At 46.5% G+C, this 21,758-nt stretch overlaps 1 protein-coding gene across 1 annotated transcript in view; it reads left to right on the top strand.

The window, feature by feature from the left end:
* The first annotated feature begins 11,930 nt into the window (after nucleotides 1-11,930).
* Nucleotides 11,931-21,758, top strand: part of LOC117358708 (sulfotransferase 2B1-like) — a 47,129-nt gene continuing 37,301 nt past the window's right edge. Inside the window, exons 1-2 of the mRNA XM_033940259.1 lie at nucleotides 11,931-12,301; nucleotides 12,563-12,771. Of these exons, the coding sequence (XP_033796150.1) occupies nucleotides 12,163-12,301; nucleotides 12,563-12,771 (348 nt within the window). The 5' untranslated portion in view covers nucleotides 11,931-12,162. The remainder of the gene's footprint in view (nucleotides 12,302-12,562; nucleotides 12,772-21,758) is intronic.

The following is a 21,758-nucleotide window of genomic DNA, read 5'->3' on the forward strand; positions in this document are numbered from 1 at the left end:
TGCCATCGCTCAGACCTTATGTCCCGTTACCCGACCATGAAGCGCGAGACCAGCCTGAGCGTAGCAAAAAGAAATACAAGCAGCCAACCAGTTGGACAAGGTGCGCTTGGAAACAGGACGTCCCAACCGATTAGGGTCGAAGGACAAAAATAATTGAGGAACCTTCCGATGAGACTGAGTGCGTTGAAGATAAAAAGCCAACGCCCTCTTACAGTCAAGCGTGTGAAGCGCCACCTCGCCAGGATGCGAGTGGGGCTTCGAGAAGAACACCGGAAGAACAATGGACTGATTGAGGTGGAAATCAGACACAACCTTTGGCAAAAATTTAGGATGGGTGCGAAGAACCACCTTGTCATGATGAAACACAGTAAAAGGCGGGTCCGCAACCAAAGCCTGCAGCTCACTAATCCGACGAGCGGACGTGAGCGCAAGTAAAAAGATCACCTTCCAAGTGAGAAACTTAAGATGAGATTTGGCAATAGGCTCAAAAGGAGGCTTCATCGGCTGAGCCAAAACCACATTGAGATCCCAAACTACAGGAGGAGGTTTCAGAGGAGGATGAACATTCATAAGACCCCGCATGAAACGAGTCACCAGAGGATGAAGAGAGAGAGACCGACCCTCAAGATGCCGATGGAAAGCAGCAATAGCACTAAGATGCACCCGAATGGAAGTCGTCTTCAGCCCAGACTTGGACAAATGCAACAAATATTCCAGAACCGAAGACACCGGAACCGAACTCGGATCCAGATGGTGCGAGGAACACCAGGATGAAAATCTGGTCCACTTCTGGGAATAACAAAGCCGAGTCGAGACCTTGCGCGAGGCTTCCAAAACCTCCCTGACAGACTGAGAAACAGAAACCGAAGTCAAGGGGAAAGGAACCAAGCCGTCAGATGTAAGGACTGAAGATTGGGATGCAACAGCGAACCCAGACTCTGAGACAGCAGAGAGGGAAAAACAGGCAGAAGCAGAGGCTCCCTGACACTGAGTTGAAGGAGCAGGGAGAACCAGTGCTGACGAGGCCAACGAGGCGCAATGAGAATCATAGTGGCTCTGGACGATTTGAGATGAACCAACGTCCTCAAGATCAGAGGGAAAGGAGGAAACGCATAAAGGAACCTCCCTCCCCAGTCGAGAAGAAAGGCATCGGCCTCGAGACGGTCCGGGGAGTACATCTGAGAACAATAGAGGGGCAGTTTGTGAGTCTCCGGGGAGGCAGTCAGATCCACCTGAGGAGTCCCCCAGCGGTCGAAGACCTCGTGCAGAAGTCGGGAGTTTAGCGACCACTCATGCGGCTGGAGAAGCCGACTGAGTTTGTCGGCCAGACAATTCTTCTCTCCCTGAATGTAAACCACCCGAAGGAAGATGTTCTGGGAGACCGCCCATTCCCAAAGGTGCAGGGCTTCCCGGCACAGGGACCAAGAGCCCGTCCCCCCTTGCTTGTTCACATAGTACATTGCCACTTGGTTGTCCATCCACACGAGGACTACCTGATCGTGCAGCAGGTGGCAGAACGCTCGAGCGGCCAGAAAAATGGCACGAAGCTCCAACACATTGATGTGACAAAGACGGTCCTCCGCTGACCATAGACCTTGAGTCCGCAGACCGTCGAGATGAGCCCCCCACGCGTACTCCGAAGAGTCCGTGGTCAGGACCTTGCGATGCAGAGGGACGAGAAAGAGCAAACCCCTGGAAAGATTGGAAGAGTTGGTCCACCAACGGAGCGAGCATCTCAAGGAAGGAGTCACTGTCACAGGAAAGGAGAGAGGGTCCCGATCTTGACGCCACTGGGAGGCCAAGGTCCACTGAGGGAGTCTCAGGTGCAATCGGGCGAACGGTGTGACATGAACCGTCGACGCCATGTAGCCAAGTAGAATCATCAGACGGTGCGCGGAGACGGAGCGCTGCAGCGAAATCTGACGGCACAGTCGAAGCAGAGCCTCCAACCTCGGAGGGGGGAGGAACGCACGAAGGTGAACCGTGTCCAGCACGGCCCCGATAAACTGAAGGGATTGAGCAGGGCCTAGCTGAGATTTTGGAAAGTTCACTTCGAACCCCAGACGTTGAAAGAAGATGATAGTCTGTTGGGTCACTGAGATAACCCTCTCCCTGGATGATGCCTTGATCAGCCAATCGTCCAGGTAGGGAAAGACCTGTAGCCCTTGAGATCTCAGGGCAGCCGCGACTACCACCATACACTTCATGAAGACTCGAGGCGACGACGCCAGCCCGAAAGGGAGGACCCGATACTGAAGGTGCAACTCCCCCACCTGGAACCGTAAGAACTTGCGGAAGGCGGGATGCACCGGAACGTGAGTATACGCTTCCTTCAAGTCCAGGGAGCACATCCAATCCCCTTCCTCCAACAGAGGGTAGAGAACCAGAAGCGACAACATACGGAACTTCTCTCGGACCAGGAACTTGTTGAGCTTCCGGAGGTCCAAAATGGGGCGTAAGTCCCCGGTCTTCTTTGGGACCAAAAAGTAACGGGAGTAAAACCCCCGCCCCCGTTGGTTTGGGGGGACCGGCTCCACCGCCCAAAGGCTCAACAAGGCCCTGGCTTCCGAGAGGAGAAGAGGAAGCTGGGCTCGATTGCAAAGAGATGCCCCCGGCGGTTGTTCTGGCGGCGTGGCTGAGAAGTGCAGCGAGTAACCCTCGGAGATGAGACGGAGCACCCAAGTGTCTGACGTGATCATAGCCCAGGCCGAATGAAAGGCCCGCAGCCGGCCCCTGATGGGCAGGGGGTCCGGCGAGAGTGCGGAGGGGGCCCGCCCCCATCCGCTCATCACGTCAAAAAGACGGCGCCGGCTTAGACGCCCCTTGCGCCTGAGGTTTTGGTTGGCCCGCTCTGCCCTGCTGCGGGGGGCGCCGGGGCGGAGGCCTAGAGAATGCCGGTGTAGACTTTTGAGGGTATCGCCGCGGTGGAGGTCTGAACGGCTTCTGCGGCGGTACCCGGGGTTTCGGACGGACCAAGGAGGCGATGGAGCGCTCATGTTCAGACAGGCGTTTGGTCGCCGCCTCCAGGGTCTCATCGAACAATTCCGACCCAACACATGGCAGATTGGCCAGGTGCTCCTGCAAGTTCGGGTCCATATCAACCGTTCGGAGCCATGCGAGACGGCGCATCGCTACCGCAAAGGCGGAGACCCTGGAGGCCAACTCAAATGCGTCGTAAATGGCATGAAAAAGGTATAGACGCAGCTGTGACAAGTTGGCCATAAAATTACCAAAGTCCCCCTTATGGGAATCCGGCATGACCCCATGATAACGGGGTAACGCCTTCACCATCTGCCTCAAATAGGATGAAAAAGTGAAAGCATAATTAAGGACCCTGGCCGCCATCATGGAATTGGAGTAGAGGCGGCGACCAAACTTGTCCAGGGTCCGCCCTTCCCGTCCGGGAGGTACCGCAGCCGAGACCCTAGAAGGCTGGGACTTCTTCAACGCCGACTCCACCAGCAACGACTGGTGAGACAGTTGTGCTTTCTCGAAGCCCTTGCATGGGATGGTACGGTACTTCGACTCCATCTTCGACGGAACCGCTGTGACCGTAAGAGGGGAGTCCAAGTTTCTCAGGAAGGTCTGATGGAGAACTTTATTGAGAGGCAGACGAGGAGTCTCCCTCGGGGGAGAAGGCAAATCCTGCTCCTCCAAAAATTCCTTCGTATATTGAGAACCGGACACCAGATCAAGGTCCAAGGCCCTCCCCATATCAAGCACAAATCTCGAAAAGGAGGAGGGTTTGGAAGGCGGGGAGGGAGATCGAGAAGCCCGCGCCGCCAAAAAGGAAGGGGAAGCCTCACGGGAATACCGAGGTTCCCTACCCGTGCCAGACCCCGAACCCCACGACGCCGCACCAAGCGACCTCGACGGGGTCGGGGACCGCCTATGCCCTGAGGAACCCATGTGGGAAGTCCCCGGGGTACGAGGCACCGAGGCATGCCCCTTCCGTCTCGGCGAGGAGTCTCTCGATAACCCTCCCTCGGAGGAACGTAAAAGCCTCGGATTGTCGAGGCGGAGCTCCGAGACACGTAGCGTCTCAGCCCCGGTCGGCGAGGAGCGACCGCGTCTCCGAGGAGAACCCCGAGGATGTTTGGGCTTCCTCGGCCGACGCTTCGCCCGAGGCCGACCCGAGGGCGAGGAGCCCCGGGAGGACCTCGACGAGGAAGAAGTGGTAGAGATCCTCCTAACCCTACGCACCTTGTCCCGAGGCCGCACACTCCGCTCAGGCTGGTCAACCGAGGTCGAAGGCAAGGTCGGGGTCGAGGCCGGAATCACCCCGGGGGTCGAAGCCGAGGGAACTGAGACCGAGGCCACCGAAGCCGAGGCAGTCGAGGCCGAAGCCGGCTGCAGCTGCGCGAGGGCGCCGGACAGCTCCGAGGCAATAAGCGCTCGGAGCAAGTCCTGAAAAACAGGAACCCCCATCATGGCCGGTAGATCCGGGGCCGGCGGGTGCTCCCTCGAGGGCGACCTCGGTCTCGAGTATTCCCGCGGGGCACCCGACTTCGACGCTCGGGGCGGGGCCGAGGACGACCCACCCGCCCCCGTCGAGGAGCCCGAGGACGGCTTCTTCGCAGACCCTGGAGTCAAGGAAGGAAGTGAGGACTTACCCTGGGCAGGCTTTGTCGCCGAGGTAGGTTTGGACGAGGAAGACATCCGCGGCGAGGTCGAGGGAGTCGAGGTCAAGGCCGGGGCCGAAGCCGAGGCCGACGTCGAGGCCTTCCCCGCCGCGGGGTCCACAGCAAAGAGCTCCGCCATTCGGGCACGACGGCGGCGGAGAGCTCTCGGCTGAAACGTCGAGCACCTGGTACAGGAGTCAATCGGGTGCTCAGGACCTAGGCACAATAAGCACCACCGGTGGGGATCGGTAATTGAAAGCAACCGATCGCACCGGGTGCACTTTTTAAAGCCCGTCAAGGGACGGGACATGAACTCAAAAATGGCCGGGAACGAACGAGGTCCCGCGGCCGCGGCTACCGGGAGCCCCCGGAGCCGAACGAAAAACCTTTTTTTTTTTTTTTTACGATAACTAACACACGAACTAATAAAAACAACAAATCACGCACAGCGACCGAGAAAACACACTCAGCCGCGGTGTCAGAAGGCAAAAGATATAGAGCCTGCAGGGCTTCTGGCTCCGCGGAAAAAACTGAACTGAGGACCACGAGGTGGGGATGCGCCCTCTAGTGGGCAAGAAGGCATGCACATGCATGGTGCAGCATAGCAAACTTGAAACTTCAATCAAGTTTGCTTGAAAAGCTGTCCGCGCTGGGGCTCCGTAGATGACGTCACCCACATGTGAGAATATGCTGCCTGCTTGTCCTGGGATAAAGAGTTTTACATAGGGCATTTTTTTCACAAGTACAAGCATTTCATGCAGGATTAGTTAATTCTTCTATTTGTATCAAATGTGAGAAGGATTCCAATACTTTGTCTCATGCATTTTGGAAATGTCATCTGATCAAATCTTTCTGGTCTGCCATCCTATTATTTTTGGGGTCATTATGGAATTATCAATTGGTTGAATCTCCAAAAGGTGTGTTGTTTGGTAAGGCAGCAGCTTGTGGGGTTTTTGGACATGAAAGATGTATTCTTTTTCAAAAAGCATGTATGATTGGTCATAAATGCATATTACAATATTGGTTACAAAAAGATCCTCCAAATTATAGGCAATGGAGGAATCAATTCCATCGTTTAATTTTATTTGAGGTTCGTAAATTCCTAAAAGAACATGATTATTTTTAAAAATCTGGGATCCTTATATACAAAAATTATCCTCGAAAGCTAGAAGTATGATTCTTAATACTTTATATTAGATTTAAATAAATGTGTTTTTAAAAAAATTTATTTATTTTTGTTTATTTGGTGTTTTGTGTCGCCTTTCATTCTGGGGTAGGGAGGGAAATTGGAATGATTTTAATATATATGTATGGTAGGTCACGTGACGCTATGAGCCAGTGAAGACGTGTCTCACATCGGCTCCGGGCCCCAATCCGCTAAAATCAGCTTCAACGAGTAAAAAGTTCATCCTGGCCGGGTCCCCTGGAGATGCCTAGCATCGGGCTTCTATGGATCAATATTTGACCCGGTCGCAAGAGACGGCGCGCTCAAAAACAGTGCGCGCTGGAAAGCAAAAACTAAATTTGGGCGCGACCAAAATGGCGGCCGCATCGGGAACGGCGGTGTCAGAGTTTTTGGACACAGCGCTGACCGAACTTAAGACGGCGGTGGCTCAGGCGCTGGGACCGCAGTTGGAGGCCTTGGCTACCAAAATGACCCGCCTGGAACAACTATTAACGGATACAGCAGCCCGCACAACAGAACTAGAACACCGGGTGTCTGCGACAGAAGATACTATAAATTCCCATGAAATGGACATAGCTACACTACAAGAAACAGTGCATCGGCAGGCTGAAAAAATTGATGACCTGGAAAATAGGTCGAGACGCAGTAACTTGCGTTTTCTGGGCATCCCAGAATTGATTCCTGATGCGAGCTTACCTGCGGAGCTGGAGGGCTGGCTTGAGTTGGAATTCCCGGATGCTATGGAATCCAGCACACTATGTCTGGAAAGGGCCCATCGCTTGGGAAGGAAGCCTTCTCAGGACGACAGACCGCGAGTGGTGATAGCTAAATTCCTGAACTACAGACATAAAGCAGCAATTTTGCGCCAATACCGGGCTAAAAAAGACACCTTAAGGATGCGAGGATCAGCTATTCGCATTAGCCAGGATTACTCGACGACCCTTACTGAAAAAAGAAAAGGATTTTATCCACTTTGTAAACGTCTGGTAGAACTTAAACAGCGATTTTTGTTTCTTTATCCGGCTACCCTGAAAATACAGCATGAGAGGGCTTGGCATTCCTTTTCAGAGGCTTCTGACGCAGCTGACTTCATCAACACCCGACTGGATTCTCCGGGAGACCCTCCTTGAAGATCATAGCACGTAACTGTATTGGGTTATGGCTGGAATGAACTTTATTGATTCTAGGTTAGAATATGTTGTTATGTTGAGGCTTTCACTTATGTAAGTATGTTCTGGTTTGTTAGAGGATTGGGGTTCCTTTGGTGTCTCTCCGGGCCTCTTGCATATACCACAGGGATATGCTAGTTGGGAAATTTGGGAATATGGGGGGATGGGCTGGGCTAGATGGGAGGGGATGGGAACAGCCTAGGAGGAAAGAAAATGTTTCAGTTTTGTTTTTCTTTTGGGTCAGTTTAGATATCTCTACACTATATTTGAAACTGCTTTTGCTGCAAGATAATTGGTTCTCTGTACTGAACGCTTGGGGGAGGCTGGGCACCCGGGCGCGGTTTTGGAATATAATTGTCAACATGCAAACTATAGTGGGTGCCCATGGGAGATAGCACACTTCGAATCATCTCCTGGAATGTTGCCGGTATAACATCACCGGTAAAAAGGTCTAAAATCCTGCAACAATTGAAACACCACAAGGCGGATTTAGCCTGTTTACAAGAGACTAAATTAACTGCTGAGGAGCATGAAAAATTAAAGCGGGGATGGGTAGGATCTGTTTTTTATGCCTCCTCCTCCTCGGGTAAGCGGGCTGGAGTTTGCTTGCTGATTCGCAAGGGTTTGAAGTGTGCTGTCACTTACTGTCATCGAGACACTCAGGGTAGGTCTTTACTATTACATATCACCTTACATGGTACTGACTTCCGATTATTGATTACATATGGGCCCAACACTTACTCATCCACTTACCTTAATTCTTTGATTACTCTAGGACTTATAGACACTTCAGTTCCTCTTCTGATGGTTGGGGATTTCAATCAGGTCCTGGATGCTTCCCTTGACCGCACTAGAACATCTGGATCTCCAACTGCAACTGATACTAAGGGGTTACCCTTTTTGTGTAAATCGCTGGGCATGGTAGACCCTTGGCGTCTACTTCACCCGTTCGAACGAGACTATACTCACCAATCTCGAGCTCATGGAACTTTTTCCTGACTGGACTATATATTGATAACAGAATCCTTGTTCTCTCGAGTAACAGAGGCGACTATAGGTCCATTAGCCATTTCCGATCATTGTCCTATTTGGTTGGATATATCCTGGAATGTTCCCCCTTCGGGGAGCTTCCGGTGGCGATTTCCCTCCTATCTGAAAGACGATCCTTCTTTCCAAGCATATCTACATTCTTGCTGGGAAGACTTCTTAAAAACCAATGGACAACACATAACGACCCCGGATCTATTTTGGGATACGGCCAAAGCAGTACTAAGAGGGGTGATAATTTCTTATGTATCAGCTCGCCGCAAAAGAATTTCCCAAGGTATTATTAGACTAGAGAAACAATATACACAATTGAAAGCCCGATACATTAAAAATCTGTCTCGTCTGCTCCGTGAGGACATGCATTCAGTACAGGTAGCCTTGAATGCATTGTTACATGATAGGGTCAAGCGTTCGCTGTTTTATAGAAAATACAGGTTTTATCGTTATGGAAACAGAACCGGTAAGTTGTTAGCCACGCTGACTAAGAACTGGCAGGACGACCGCTATATTTCCCGGGTAAAAACAGGGTCTCATTCTTATCATACTAAACCAACAGACATAGCTGAGGCGTTTTATCAACACTTCTCTAAATTCTATGCTAGCCCTGATGTCCTAGATTATTTGGAAGACGCGGGTATGCCTAGATTCACAGACCTGCAGAGATCAGTGTTAAACGGACCCATTCAGGGCATAGAGATACAAAAAGCAATCAAACATCTAAGCTCTTATACTGCCCCGGGGCCAGACGGGTTTTCCACTGAATTTTACAAAATGATGTCTGTGCAGGTGTGTGACTCTCTCCTGGGATATTATGTAGTGGCATTGGAGAAGGGCTCCTTTTCATCACATGCCAATATGGCTACCATAACTTTGATCCCCAAACCGGGCAAACCTAAAGATGAAGTTGATTCTTACCGTCCAATATCCCTCCTTAATGTCGATATAAAAATATTGGCTCGTCTGTTGGCCAACAGATTAACTCCTCTCTTGCCACATGTGATATCTCATGCTCAGGCTGGATTCGTCCAGGACCGCCACTCGGTGGTGAATGTTCGGAGGGTATTGTTGGCAATGTCCAGAGCCCAACTTGCATCTACTCCGGACATACTGGTCAGTCTAGACGCGGCGAAGGTTTTCGACCAAGTAAATTGGTCTTATTTATTTAAGGTATTGGAATACATGGGAGTGGGGGGCTGGTTCTGGTCATCTTTGCGGGTGTTATACTCTTCCCCAAAAGCTTCTCTTTTAGTAAATGGCATTTTGACACGACCGTTTGACATAGGTCGGGGCACTCGTCAGGGATGTCCATTATCCCCACTACTTTTTCTTCTTTATCTAGACCCTCTTTTACGAACTATATTGAGGGATGATGTCTTGGTCGGGTTGACGGAAGGCTCCTCTCAGCTACGAGTGCTGGCATTTGCAGACGACCTCTTACTTACACTAGCTCAGCCACATAGTTCCCTGAAGCGTGCTTTGGAAATCCTGGATGAATTCCACATATATTCTGGACTGACGTTGAATAAACAGAAATCTCTAGTACTTCCTCTACAAACCTCACTTTGCGACTCTTGGCCAGGCCCATTTCCTCTAGTATGGGCCCCATCATCTATTCGATATTTGGGTATCCACATACCAAGGGATTTGACCACACTCTATTCACTTAATGTTATACCATTGCTCACCCGAACTACACAACGGTTGCAGGCCTGGAGATCCTATCCATTGACACTAATGGGCAGGATTGCCCTGTATAACATGATGATGATTCCACAGTGGCTCTATGTTTTACAAACTTTACCAATTTTTTTGTTACACAAACATATCCGGCACCATCACCGTACTTTATCACGATTCTTATGGGGGGGCAAGAGATCCCGGATCACCCTACACAATTTAACTCTACCTATCTCTCAAGGGGGTCTGGGTCTATTACACCTGGGGAGGTTTAATGAGGCTTGTTTGTTGCGGCATTTGAATGATTGGTTCTGTGACACATCCTACTTTACGGCCACAGAGGTGGAATGTTTGGCATTTGCCCCCTACCACTTCAGTTATATGCTACATGTTAGGTGCCTTCCTAAACGGGAAAATAATTATGGTGATGTGTTTCTCCTTCCCCTACGTAGGCTTTGGAAGACTCTCTGCCGGAGTTTGGCCGTTAGATCTGATATAACCCCATATCTCCCGGTGGCTGGTAATGGAGATTTTCTTCCGGGTATGGATCTGGGTGCACAGGCCTGGTGGACTGGGAGGGGACTATATTATTTGTTTCATGTATTGCAATCCAATGGACATTTACAGTCTTTCCAAACATTATGTGATTCTTCTGTGATAAAGCCTGCTGACTGGTTCAAATATAAACAGCTACATCATTATGTTAGTACTTTGTCGGGCACCGCATTGACTGGTACTATCCAGGACAGATTGTCAGAAGCCTTTTGCTTAACTGCTCAGGAACCCATACCATTACGTTTCCACCACAGATTTCTACAGGAATTGGCTGGAGAATTGGACTATGCCTCATTGGCCTCTAAATGGACCCAAGACTTGCAGATTACTATTTTGGTGGACATGCTAAAACGGAGTTTTTCAATGGGTATGAAACTATTGCTATCAGTAGCAGAAAAAGAACGATATTACAAGTTCCTAGTCCGGGCATATTTTGCCCCAGTCCGGGCATTTCGGGCACATGTAAGTCCTACTGATTGTTGCCCGAAATGTGCGGCCCCAAGAGCTTCTTTGGGCCATATGTTTTGGCAATGTCCGGGCATACAGGCTTACTGGAAACGTGTTTGGTTGCATATTCAATCCATCTGGAACTGCACTTGGCTGCCTACAAATACATACATATTCACGTTAAAACTTACTTTGAAACCCATCCGTCCAGGTGCTGCGGCGTTTGCTCGAAAGGCTATCTTCATGGGACTTAAAACTATTCTTCAATGCTGGCTGTCTCCACACACGCCAACGGTTTCCCATTGGCGCACGCAAATGATCCAGTTGGCAGGCTATGAACGTTTGTCCATTGCGAACATGAACTCTAAAGCTGGTTTATTATATTTACGTTGCTGGTTGCCCTTCTGTTATACACTAACACCGGTTGTACGCAGTAGATTGTTAAATTGACCTAACTCCAGTAGAGGCTGTTCCCATGGGAGGGTGGGGGGATTAAGGGGGGATAGGGGGGTTGGGGGGAGGATTCCTTGGGCTCTGTAGTGCTGATTGGGTAACCTGCTTGATGGTCTGGCTGATCTTGTTTCTGTTCTATATATGAAAACCTAATAAAAATGATTTAAATATATATATGTATGGAGTGGTTAGGGGGATATAGGGGAAAAGTGGTTTAGATATATTAAAATATATTTTGGAGGAATGATAAAATGTTTATGCAAATGTTTTATTGCAAAGAATGTCTTTTTGTATCATATTGTTGTATATTTGTTTGATTCCTTCAATAAAATGTTATATAACATAAAAAAAACAAAAAGCAAAAACACTATGAATCCATTCTAAGAGTTGCCCTTCCAGGCCATATTTACCTAACACCCAAAAAAAGACATTGCCAGGATATGCTTTTGAAAGCTTTTTCTATATCTAGTCCCACAATAGCTGCTTGGCCACCTCCCCCTCATCTGGAGTATAGCGCCTCCCTCCTGTAGTCTCAAAATCGGCCCCTCTGTGTTCAGCAAATCAGCAATGTCCTGACGAGGAGGTCTCTTGTCCTCCCTGGTGACCTTTTCTGTCTGCTGTGTTCTATACTTACAGAAATCAGGGGTGGATGGGCTGCGTTAAATATCATGTTACTTCTGTACAGATGTGTCTGCATCACCCTGTTACAAGTCAAGTTTTGTTTTTCTTGGATTTTTTGGTATGCATTAGATGGAAATTTCTTTTTTTTTCCAACTGGATTTTAAGAAACCAAACAAGTGCCTTCTCACTGATGTAACTGGAACATACAATTGCATAGCTGGAAAGTTTTCTTTAAAAACACACATTTCCGGAAGAGAGAACAGGCAGCACAAATTAACCACAGCCAAAACCTCAGACAACGTGCACAATTCTGGGAGATATTATTGTTTCCTCTTTCTTCACTACTTAAACTCACAGCTCCAGTGCTGCGTTGGAGCAGCAGAAAATGGATAGAATAAATATTACGGAAACATTTGCAGGTATCAGCTACCCTGGACATCTCCACACCAGGGAATCCCTCAAGCTGGCTCAGGACTTTCAGTTCCAGGACACAGACATTGTTATCTCCACTTTCCCCAAATCAGGTAACCGCAGGGCACTTGTCTTCATTCATTACCAAGTTTCAGGCTATAAATGTGTCATAGTTAAAGCTTTAGACTTGCATGCAAGTGATGTACCGCTGCTTTATAGAACCTCATGGAGCTGGCCTGCTCTCCTGCTGCTAGTCAGCTTCATCTGTCTGTGCTTGTGGAAGCAGAGGCAGCTCCTATGGAACTGTCTTTACTCTCTCTAGTTTCTTGTGTTCAACATTTTTTTAGAAACCCCCCCCTCTCTTTCTTCCCCAGGCACTGTCTGGATGCAGGAGATCTTGACTCTCATTTGCAGTAAGGGAGACTCACTGGTTGCTGAAACTGTCCCCAACTGGGTACGAGCGCCCTGGCTGGAGCACACCTACTTCAGGGAGACGGTGCAGGAAAATGGGGGGCTGCGGATTATCACCACCCATCTCCCCTATGACATTCTGGCCCCTGCACTTAAGAACTCCAAAGCAAAGGTGAGTTCTGATGGGCTGCACTAACTGACGGGAATGGAAAATGGGAAAAAATCCTCTTAGTACCTAACTTTAAGCACCATTACTTTACTAAGGGGTTTGGGGTGGATTTATTACTGCTTTGTATAAACAAAAACAGTAATAAGAAAATATTATACAATGCAACCTACAAGTTTCAAGTTTATTTAAAATTTGATTAAAATGCTTATAAAAATTTCTCAGCGATGTACATAATAAAATTAGGGGATGCAAGAGTTAAAAATACGAACAAAACAAAGAGCAACAAACAAATAGGAATATGGTGGAACTAAACTAAACTAAACTAAACTAAGCCTTAAGTTTATATACCGCATCTTCTTCACGGAAGTGGAGCTTGGCATGGTTTACAAAGCTTAAAAATATAAGAAGAGAAAGGAGAGAGAATTACAGGAGCATATAAATAGAGGGAATATAAGCAGGGAAATAAAGTTATATGTTAGAGAAAAGCCAGGTTTTCAGTTGTTTGCGGAATAATTGGAGGGAGCCCAGGTTCCGCAGCGGGGTAGTGAGCTCATTCCAAAGGCCCGTGATTTTGAAGAGAAGGGATTTTCCCAGTTTGCCTGCGTAGAGAATACTGTGTAGAGAGGGGAAGGATAGTTTCTGTGGGTGGATCTGGTGGTAGCAGGCCTCGAGGCGTTAAAGGATAGTGGGATTAGGAGAGGGAGGATGCCGTGAATGATCTTGAAAGCCAGGCAGGAGCATTTGAAATGAATTCTGGGAATCACCGGGAGCCAGTGAAGGTTGGTTAGGAGTGGGGAGACATGGTCAAATTTGCGTTTTGCAAAGATCAGCCTGGCCGCAGTATTCTGGATAAGCTGGAGTCTTTGAAGACTTTTTTTTGTTAGGCATAAATAAATGGCATTATAGTAGTCGAGTTTAGAGAGGATGATGGATTGGACAAGGATGGCGAAATGTTTTTGGCGAAAGTAGGATCTTACTTTCCTCAGCATGTGGAGGCTGAAAAAGCAAGATTTTGCCAGGGAATTGAGGTGATCGTTGAGGGAGAGAGAAGAGTCAATAATGATGCCGAGGACCTTGCTAGAGAACTCAAGATGCAGAGCGGATCCTGTGGGTAGTGTGAAGAGGGTGGGCAGGTATTCTAATTTTGGGCTGAGCCAGAGTAATTTTGTTTTTGATTCATTTAATTTCATCTGTACCGAGAGGGACCAGGTGTGAAGTCTCATTATGCATGAAGTAATGTTCTCATGGAGGTTTGTGAGGTTCTGGTCTGTTTCAAGGAGGATAAGGATGTCGTCAGCATATGTGTAGATTGTTTCAAGGGGGGAAAGTTTGAGGAGCTTCAGAGAGGTCAGATAAATGTTGAAGAGAATAGGGGATAGGGGAGAACCCTGTGGGACACCGCAAGATGGAGTCCACGGAGTGGACCTGGAACCATTTGTGTTGACGATGTAGGAACGAGAGCGAAGGAAGCTTGAGAACCATTTTAGGACGATGGAGTCTATTCCTATCTCAGAAAGTTGGTAGATTAGTATGTCATGGTGGATGACGTCAAAAGCCGCATAGAGATCGAATTGTAGCAGAACAGCGAATTTGTTTCGGGAGTGTAGTTGTTGCACCTTTGAAATTAGGGAAACTAGGAGGGACTCGGTGCTGAAGTTGGATCTGAATCCGTTTTGGTAGTGTTGGAGAATGGAGAATCTCTCTAGGTAAGAGGAGAGCTGAGTAGCGACTATGGTCTCTAGCAGTTTAGTTAGAAGAGGGATATTTGCTAGGGGGCGGTAGTTCGATGGTAAGGTAGGGTCGAGATCGGCTTTTTTCAGAAGAGGGGATAAGAGGGGAACTACAGTGTTTAAGGAAAGATAACTATGGTGGAAGATTGTGGGACACAAATAGCAATCATAGTTTCATTGACGCTAGAGAGGTTTTAAATCAGATCATCACTGATCCATTTAAATTTATTTTATTTTTACTCTTTTATATTTTCTAAATAAGTACATTTTGTATATTTTTATTATCTCTATTTATGCAATGTATTAGTGCATAAAGTGCAAAAATTTAGCTTATTTCCAGTTGGTAAGGGAGCTCATTCCACCGACAATTCACATGTTTCGTTTTCGCTGTCTCAAGGTAAGACCCCCCTCTTTTTCACAGCGCCACAGCCACTCTCTCGCTCTATTTCAGCATTTGAAATGTATGAGACAGTAGCATGGGTCTGCATTACTGTCTGCCAAGCAGTAAATCTACTTTATGTAGATTAGTAATATGGCCCCTAAGTAATGTATTTGGATCGTTTTGTCATATTCTGGCAAGCATGAATTCTAATGAAGATAAGGTTTACATGACTAACGAATAGTGATTAAGCAGTGGCACAATAATCGTATTTTGCCACAGAATAATTTACTGCGTGGGCTGGTCATCTGCAGTACCTGAACACTGAGGATTATGAAATTGTGCAATAAATTAATTTTTGCATTGAAGCAGCTGGAAATAGTGCTCACTCCTGGTCACAACAATGCAAAGACAGCGCTTCCAAAATCAAGCCCACTGGTGAAATAAATTAACTTTCCACCAATTGAAGAATCTTGCTTGTATAACTTCCCCATATCCTCGCCTCCCTCAATTCTCCACAACCAGCACCTACTAAGGGCCACTGTGATATCTAATTGTATGTAACTAATTATTTACAAAGATGCTTTAGTTAGATTGTGAGTCTGTTGGACAGATAGGGAAGTTTCAAGGGATTCAAGACAAGGTTTGATAAGTTCCTACTGGAACAGAACATACGCAAGTAAGGCTAGACTAAAATAGTGCACTGGTCTTCGACCTAAGGGCCGCCATGTGAGCCGCCATGTGAGCGGACTGCTGGGCACGAAGGACCACTGGTCTGACCCAGCAGCGGCAGTTCTTATGTTCTTAAGTAGAGGAGGGTTAAGGATTAAACGTTGTACTGTTTAGATAAGCTAAGACTAATGATTTTATGATTCAAATGCGTCCTTAAAGAGAGGTTTTTAAGGAACTCTTAAATCTATCTAGTCAGGATTCTTCTCTAAGATGAGCTGGGAGTGAGTACCATAATTGGGGTGCAGTGATTGAGAAAATTTCATTACGTCTAGTGCTAATTAATGAGGGTACTGAAAGAAGATTTTGGTTACTTGAACATAAGGCTCTTGGAAGGGAGTGAGGATGTTAATAGTCTGTCTAAGAAAATATGAGTAGGATGGTTTGTGTGTTGAATCTTGAATGATAAAAGGGCAATTTTATAAGAGATGGAAAAGAGGAGACTTAGAGGGGATATGATAGAAACTTATAAGATCATGAAGGGTATAGTGAAGGTAGAGAGAGACAGATTCTTCAGACTGGCGGGGGCTACAAGAACTAGAGGACACTCAAAAAAATTGAAGGGAGATAGGTTTAGAACAAATGCTAGGAAGTTCTTCTTCACCCAGAGGGTGGTGGACACCTGGAATGCGCTTCCAGAGGGGGTGGTTGAGCAGAGTACGGTTTTGGGTTTCAAAAAGGGATTGGACGAATTCCTGAAGGGTAAGGGAATCCAGGGGTACAATTAGAGGGTTACTATACAAGACAAAATGCTCTTGAGTAATAGATCACTACAGGTCATTGACCTGGGGGGCCGCCGCGGGAGCGGACTGCTGGGCATGATGGACCTATGGTCTGACTCGGCAGAGGCCATGCTTATGTGCTTATGCCATGAGGAATTGGCAACCAGTGAGGATGTTTCAGAAGCGGTGTTACATGGTCACATTTCTTAGAATTCATTATGATTTTTATTGCAGTATTTTGAATTACTTGTAGTCACCTTGTTTCTGAGAAACACCTTTAAGTAATCAATTACAATAATCCAGTTTTGATATAACGAGAGAGAGAATAAGAATATTAAGAGCAGATGGTTCAAGAACCTTTGCCAGAGATCTAATCATATGTAATTTATAGAAACAGTTCTTTACTACATGGCTTATCTGATAGATAGTTTTTGGTTTAGGATAACTCCAAGGATTTTAATGCTCGAGACCTGTTGTAGGGGAATGTTGTTTATCTGAATAGGTGTGGTTAAAGATAGACCATCTTTCCAAGGAAATAGAATACTTTGGGATTTGTTGATATTCAGGGATAGCATATTATTCCTAAGAACATAAGAACATAAGAATTGCCACTGCTGAGTCAGACCAGTGGTCCATCATGCCCAGCAGTCCGCTCACGTGGCGGCCCTCTGGTCTAAGACTAGCATCCTAACTGAGACTAGCCCTACCAGCGCACATTCTTGTTCAACAGAAACTTGTCTAACTTTGTCTTGAGTCCTTGGAGGGTGTTTTCCCCTATAACAGCCTCTGGAAGAGCGTTCCAGTTTTCCACCACTCTCTGGGTGAAGAAGAACTTACGTTTGTACGGAATCTATTCCCTTTCAACTTTAGAGAGTGCCCTCTTGTTCTCCCTACCTTGGAGAGGGTGAACAACCTGTCCTTATCTACTAAGTCTATTCCCTTCAGTACCTTGAATGTTTTGATCATGTCCCCGCTCAATCTCCTCTGTTTGAGAGAGAAGAGGCCCAGTTTCTTTAATCTTTCGCTGTACGGCAGCTCCTCCAGCCCCTTAACCATCTTAGTCGCTCTTCTCTGGTTAGAGCTACAGCCTCAGTACCTTGTGACCCTGGGTAAGTCACTTAACCCTCCATTGCTCCAGGTACGTTAGGTAGATTGTGAGCTCACCGGGAAAAATGCTGGAGTATCTGAATGTAAAACCGCTTAGACAACCTCCTTTGATAGGCAGTATATAAATAACTAATAAACTTCAAAGCAATTTAACTAGTCAGAAATAGCTCCTGGCTGGTTAAATTGTTTGTTTGGGGCTATCCGCTAACTTTCTATGCCAATTAACTGTTTAGTACTGCAGAAACTGTCTGTATGCACTGAGCTCAAGATCAACTCTTTTGGGGGCGTTCCAGGGGGCAGAGTTGGCACTTGGCTGGTTAAATTCTGATATACAGAAAGGATGGAAGATACATGGAAAAATCTCCTGGTAGAAGTGGTGGAGACAGAGACTGTGTCTGAATTCAAAAGGGCCGGGGATAGGCACGTGGGATCTCTTGGAGAGAGAAGAGAATGGTTACTGCGGATGGGCAGACTAGATGGGCCATTGGCCTTTATCTGCCATCATGTTTCTATTCAGCACTTAATCAGCCAGGGTAACTGAGAAAATAGGACCTCTTAAAAGTCATCTTTGGAAAGTACTGAGTGAAGTAGGAGTACCTGTACACCTGATCAGGTTAATCAGATTGCTCTACTACGATCAAGAAGCTACAGTGCGAACCAGGTATGGAGATACAGAATGGCTCAAGATCAAAAAGGGTTCAAGACAAGGATGCATCCTCTCTCCTTTTCTTTTCAACCTCTATGCAGAAGTAAACATATGGAAGCTGGACTTAGATGATTCCAGTGTTGGAATGAAAATAGGCAGAAGAATCATCAGCACTCTGCTTGCAGAGAGTGAAAAGGACCTCAAGAAGTTGATCCTGAAGCTAAAAGAAGAAAATGAGAAGATGGGACTTTACCTGAACATCAAGACGACCATAATCATCACTACTGCCAACAAGAAAGTCCATAAAGATCAACAATGAAGAAATAGAACTGGTTGATAGCTTTATTTTTCTTGGGTCCCTCATTGATCACAGTGGTGGTTCGACAACAGAGATCAAGCGTCCATTAGCACTGGGGTGTGCAGCCATGGTGAGCATGGACCAAATATAAAAATGCAAGGACGTCTCAGTCACCATCAAACAAACACTGATCACTGCCATTGTTCCCAATCGCAACATGTGGCTGTGAGACATGGACACTCATGAAAGCAGATAGAAGAAAAATCAATGCCTTTGAGCTGTGGTGCTGGAGACTTCTACGAATCCCATGGACAGCTAGGATCACCAACAAAGGTGTTCTTGATGATATAAACACCACCAGAAATCCAACAGGACATGAACCTACAAAAGTAAAGCAGTCGAGGAAAACAGTGGGAACGGACAATGGACAATCCACAGGAACAAGCAGGATAAAATAATGCTTGTTTATTTCAGTCCAAGATATACAGTAAAGTGGATCCGACACAGTACTGTGTTTCGGTGAGCCAAACTGCCTGCACCGGGGGTCACTGTATTTTAGGACTCAAATGAATATAACATCACAATTGAAGTGAAAGGCTGCTTACTTTACCTCACCGGAGATACGTTGTGAAGGAAAAGAAAACCCAAAAATAAAAATAAAAAACAACAAGATTACATTGTATATTCCAAAGCAAATAACTTAGTAATTAGTATTATAGCAGCAATAAATCAGAAATAAATCAGTTTGGACATATACAATGGAGAGAAAAAACCTCATACGAACAGTACCAGTATTTTTTCTGTAGGCATGGCGCAGTCTCTCTAAGGAAACTCTGCCACAGCATGGGGGTTTTATACAGAAAGTATCTTTTTCTTGCAAGACCTTCCCCTAGCTATTATGTACCACCCTATTGGATAAACCAAATGCCTATCTAACCCTCTCCTAGTCCACGCCTCTATTCTTCCCTGGGGGGCCCTGGACAGGCATAGCTTCTAGAACTTTCTTCTTCTTGAAGTTTACATTCTTCACACAGGTACAGCATCACTTTATCAGTTCTTAGGTTCCTGGATGATGGAGTGTCTTGCTGACTTTCCAGCACTGGTTGGTGTCCTTGAGAGACTTCACAGCAAGAAATCCACACACTCACATGCCGCACATTAGCATCTCAGCATCTGAACTGAAACCAGTTTGCACAAGCCCGTGACTTCAGCAACATGTAGGAATAAGTCTCACAACCTGTAAAATTCTCTCACAGGCTCCTGTCATCTATCTCACAATGATGAGATTTAAATCTTTTCACTCCATGCCCTGTTGAGGACGATCAAAATTTTGCTTTCTATCGATATTCTACCACAGAAGTCAGCTGCTGTTAGAAATACCTACTCTTATGTTTTTGTTTTTTTTATTGCTCTTATGTTCAGCTACAACATAATTTTCTGGTTGTCTGGAGTCGTTCTCCTAGCAGTTGGATTTTGGGCATGGAGTGAAAAGATTGAAATCTCATCATTGTGATGTTATATTCATTTGAGTCCTAAAATACAGTGACCCCTGATGCAGGCGGTTTGGTTCGCCAAAACACAGTATTGTGTCAGGTCCACTTTACTGTATATCTTGGACTGAAATAAACAAGCATTATTTTATCCTACTGGCTTCTGTGGATTGTCCATTGTCCGTTTCCACTGTTTTCCTTGTCTTGATCATAGAAACCCAGAGTTGTCAGGTTTCAGGTTTATTTAAAAATTTGATATACCGCCTTATCAAAATTCAAAGCGGTTTTACATAATATATAAAAACAAAGAGTAGAAAAGCATAAATTAAAAACAAATTATAATTATTAAACAGACAATCAAACACATAGACGAACATTAACTTACCGAAACAAAATGAAAAAGGGTAGAAATACATTTGTGTAATGAAAAAGAGAGGGAGAAGGATCAAAACAGAAGGGAGGAGAACATAAAATAAATAATCTAGCACTTTGTAGAAAAGATTAAAATGAATAAGAAATGCAAGGAGCGAAGTTCCATTACAGTCCTTAAAAGGACTATTGTCCCTGGAAAGCAAGATTACCAGACAGAAACTGACTTATTTTGCACATGTGATGAGAGGGAATTCACTAGAAAAGGAGGTGAAACGTGGAATGGTCAGTGGGAAAAGGAATCAGGGGAGACCAAAGGCCCATTGGCTGGATACCATCAAGAATGGCATGGGAATGAACATCAAGCAATTGAAAGAAGCCGTGGAAAACAAGGAAGCATGGCGAGGATGGGCCTACAGAGTATCCAAGGGTTGGACATCACTGAAAGAATAGTAGCAGTAGTAGTAAAGGTCAGTCACTGGCTCTGGAAACCCAGAGATTCAGTGCCAGAGCCCAGACACGACCCAGCATTGAATTTCCGGACATGGTCAGCAAAACACTGAGCACCGATGGCTGAATGTCAGGCCCGAAGATTATAGACTCCTGTCACTTTCATACATGAATGTAGCAGTCACATGATTAAGTCTACGCACGCACTCAGCAGGCTCTGGGTCTTTGGTGGTGCCTTGAAAGTTATCTGGATATGCCCACTATTCGGGGCCAAGTCTGCATTACTAACTGGACAAAGCTGGTGTTGCTATTAAAACAGTATAAGAACATAAGAATTTCCGCTGCTGGGTCAGACCAGTGGTCCATCGTGCCCAGGAGTCCACTCATGCGGTGGCTCTTAGGTCAAAGACCAGTGCCCTAAATGAGACTAGCCTTACCTGTGTACGTTCTGGTTCAGCAGGAACTTATCTAACTTTGTCTTGAATCCCTGGAGGGTGTTTTCCCCTATAACAGCCTCGAAGAGCATTCCAATTTTCTACCACTCTCTGGGTGAAGAATTTCCTTACGTTTGTATGGAATCTATCCCCTTTTAACTTTAGAGAGTGCCCTCTCGTTCTACCTTGGAGAGGGTGAACAACCTGTCTTTATCTACTATCATGTCCCCTCTCATTTGCAGGCTTTCTCTTGTAGGCCTCCCTTCCTGGAGTTTTTTAGGGAGCGGGTTGTACTGCGGCCTGTTTCTTCCTTTCTGCCAAGGGTGGTCTTGCTGTTTCATGTCAACCAGTGCCTGGTCCTCCCGTTCTTGGGTAGTTGGCAGGGTTCCTCAGAACAGAGGCAGTTGCGCAAATTGGATGTCTGTAGGGTCCTTTGCTCTTATGTTCAGCGACCTCAGGTTTTCCGGAAGTCGAATCATCTATTTGTCCTCTTGGCGGGTCCTCGTAAGGGGGATGGTGCTTCCGAGGCTACCATTGCTTGCCTAATTAGATCTGAAGGTATCACCAGTGTCCACATAATTCTCAGCTCTGCCCACCTCCACCTCTGAGCACTTGGCACCCCTACAGTGGGTCAGA

The sequence above is a fragment of the Geotrypetes seraphini genome, chromosome 4, assembly GCF_902459505.1.
Source record: "Geotrypetes seraphini chromosome 4, aGeoSer1.1, whole genome shotgun sequence".
In the NCBI taxonomy this organism is placed as follows: Eukaryota; Metazoa; Chordata; class Amphibia; order Gymnophiona; family Dermophiidae; genus Geotrypetes; species Geotrypetes seraphini.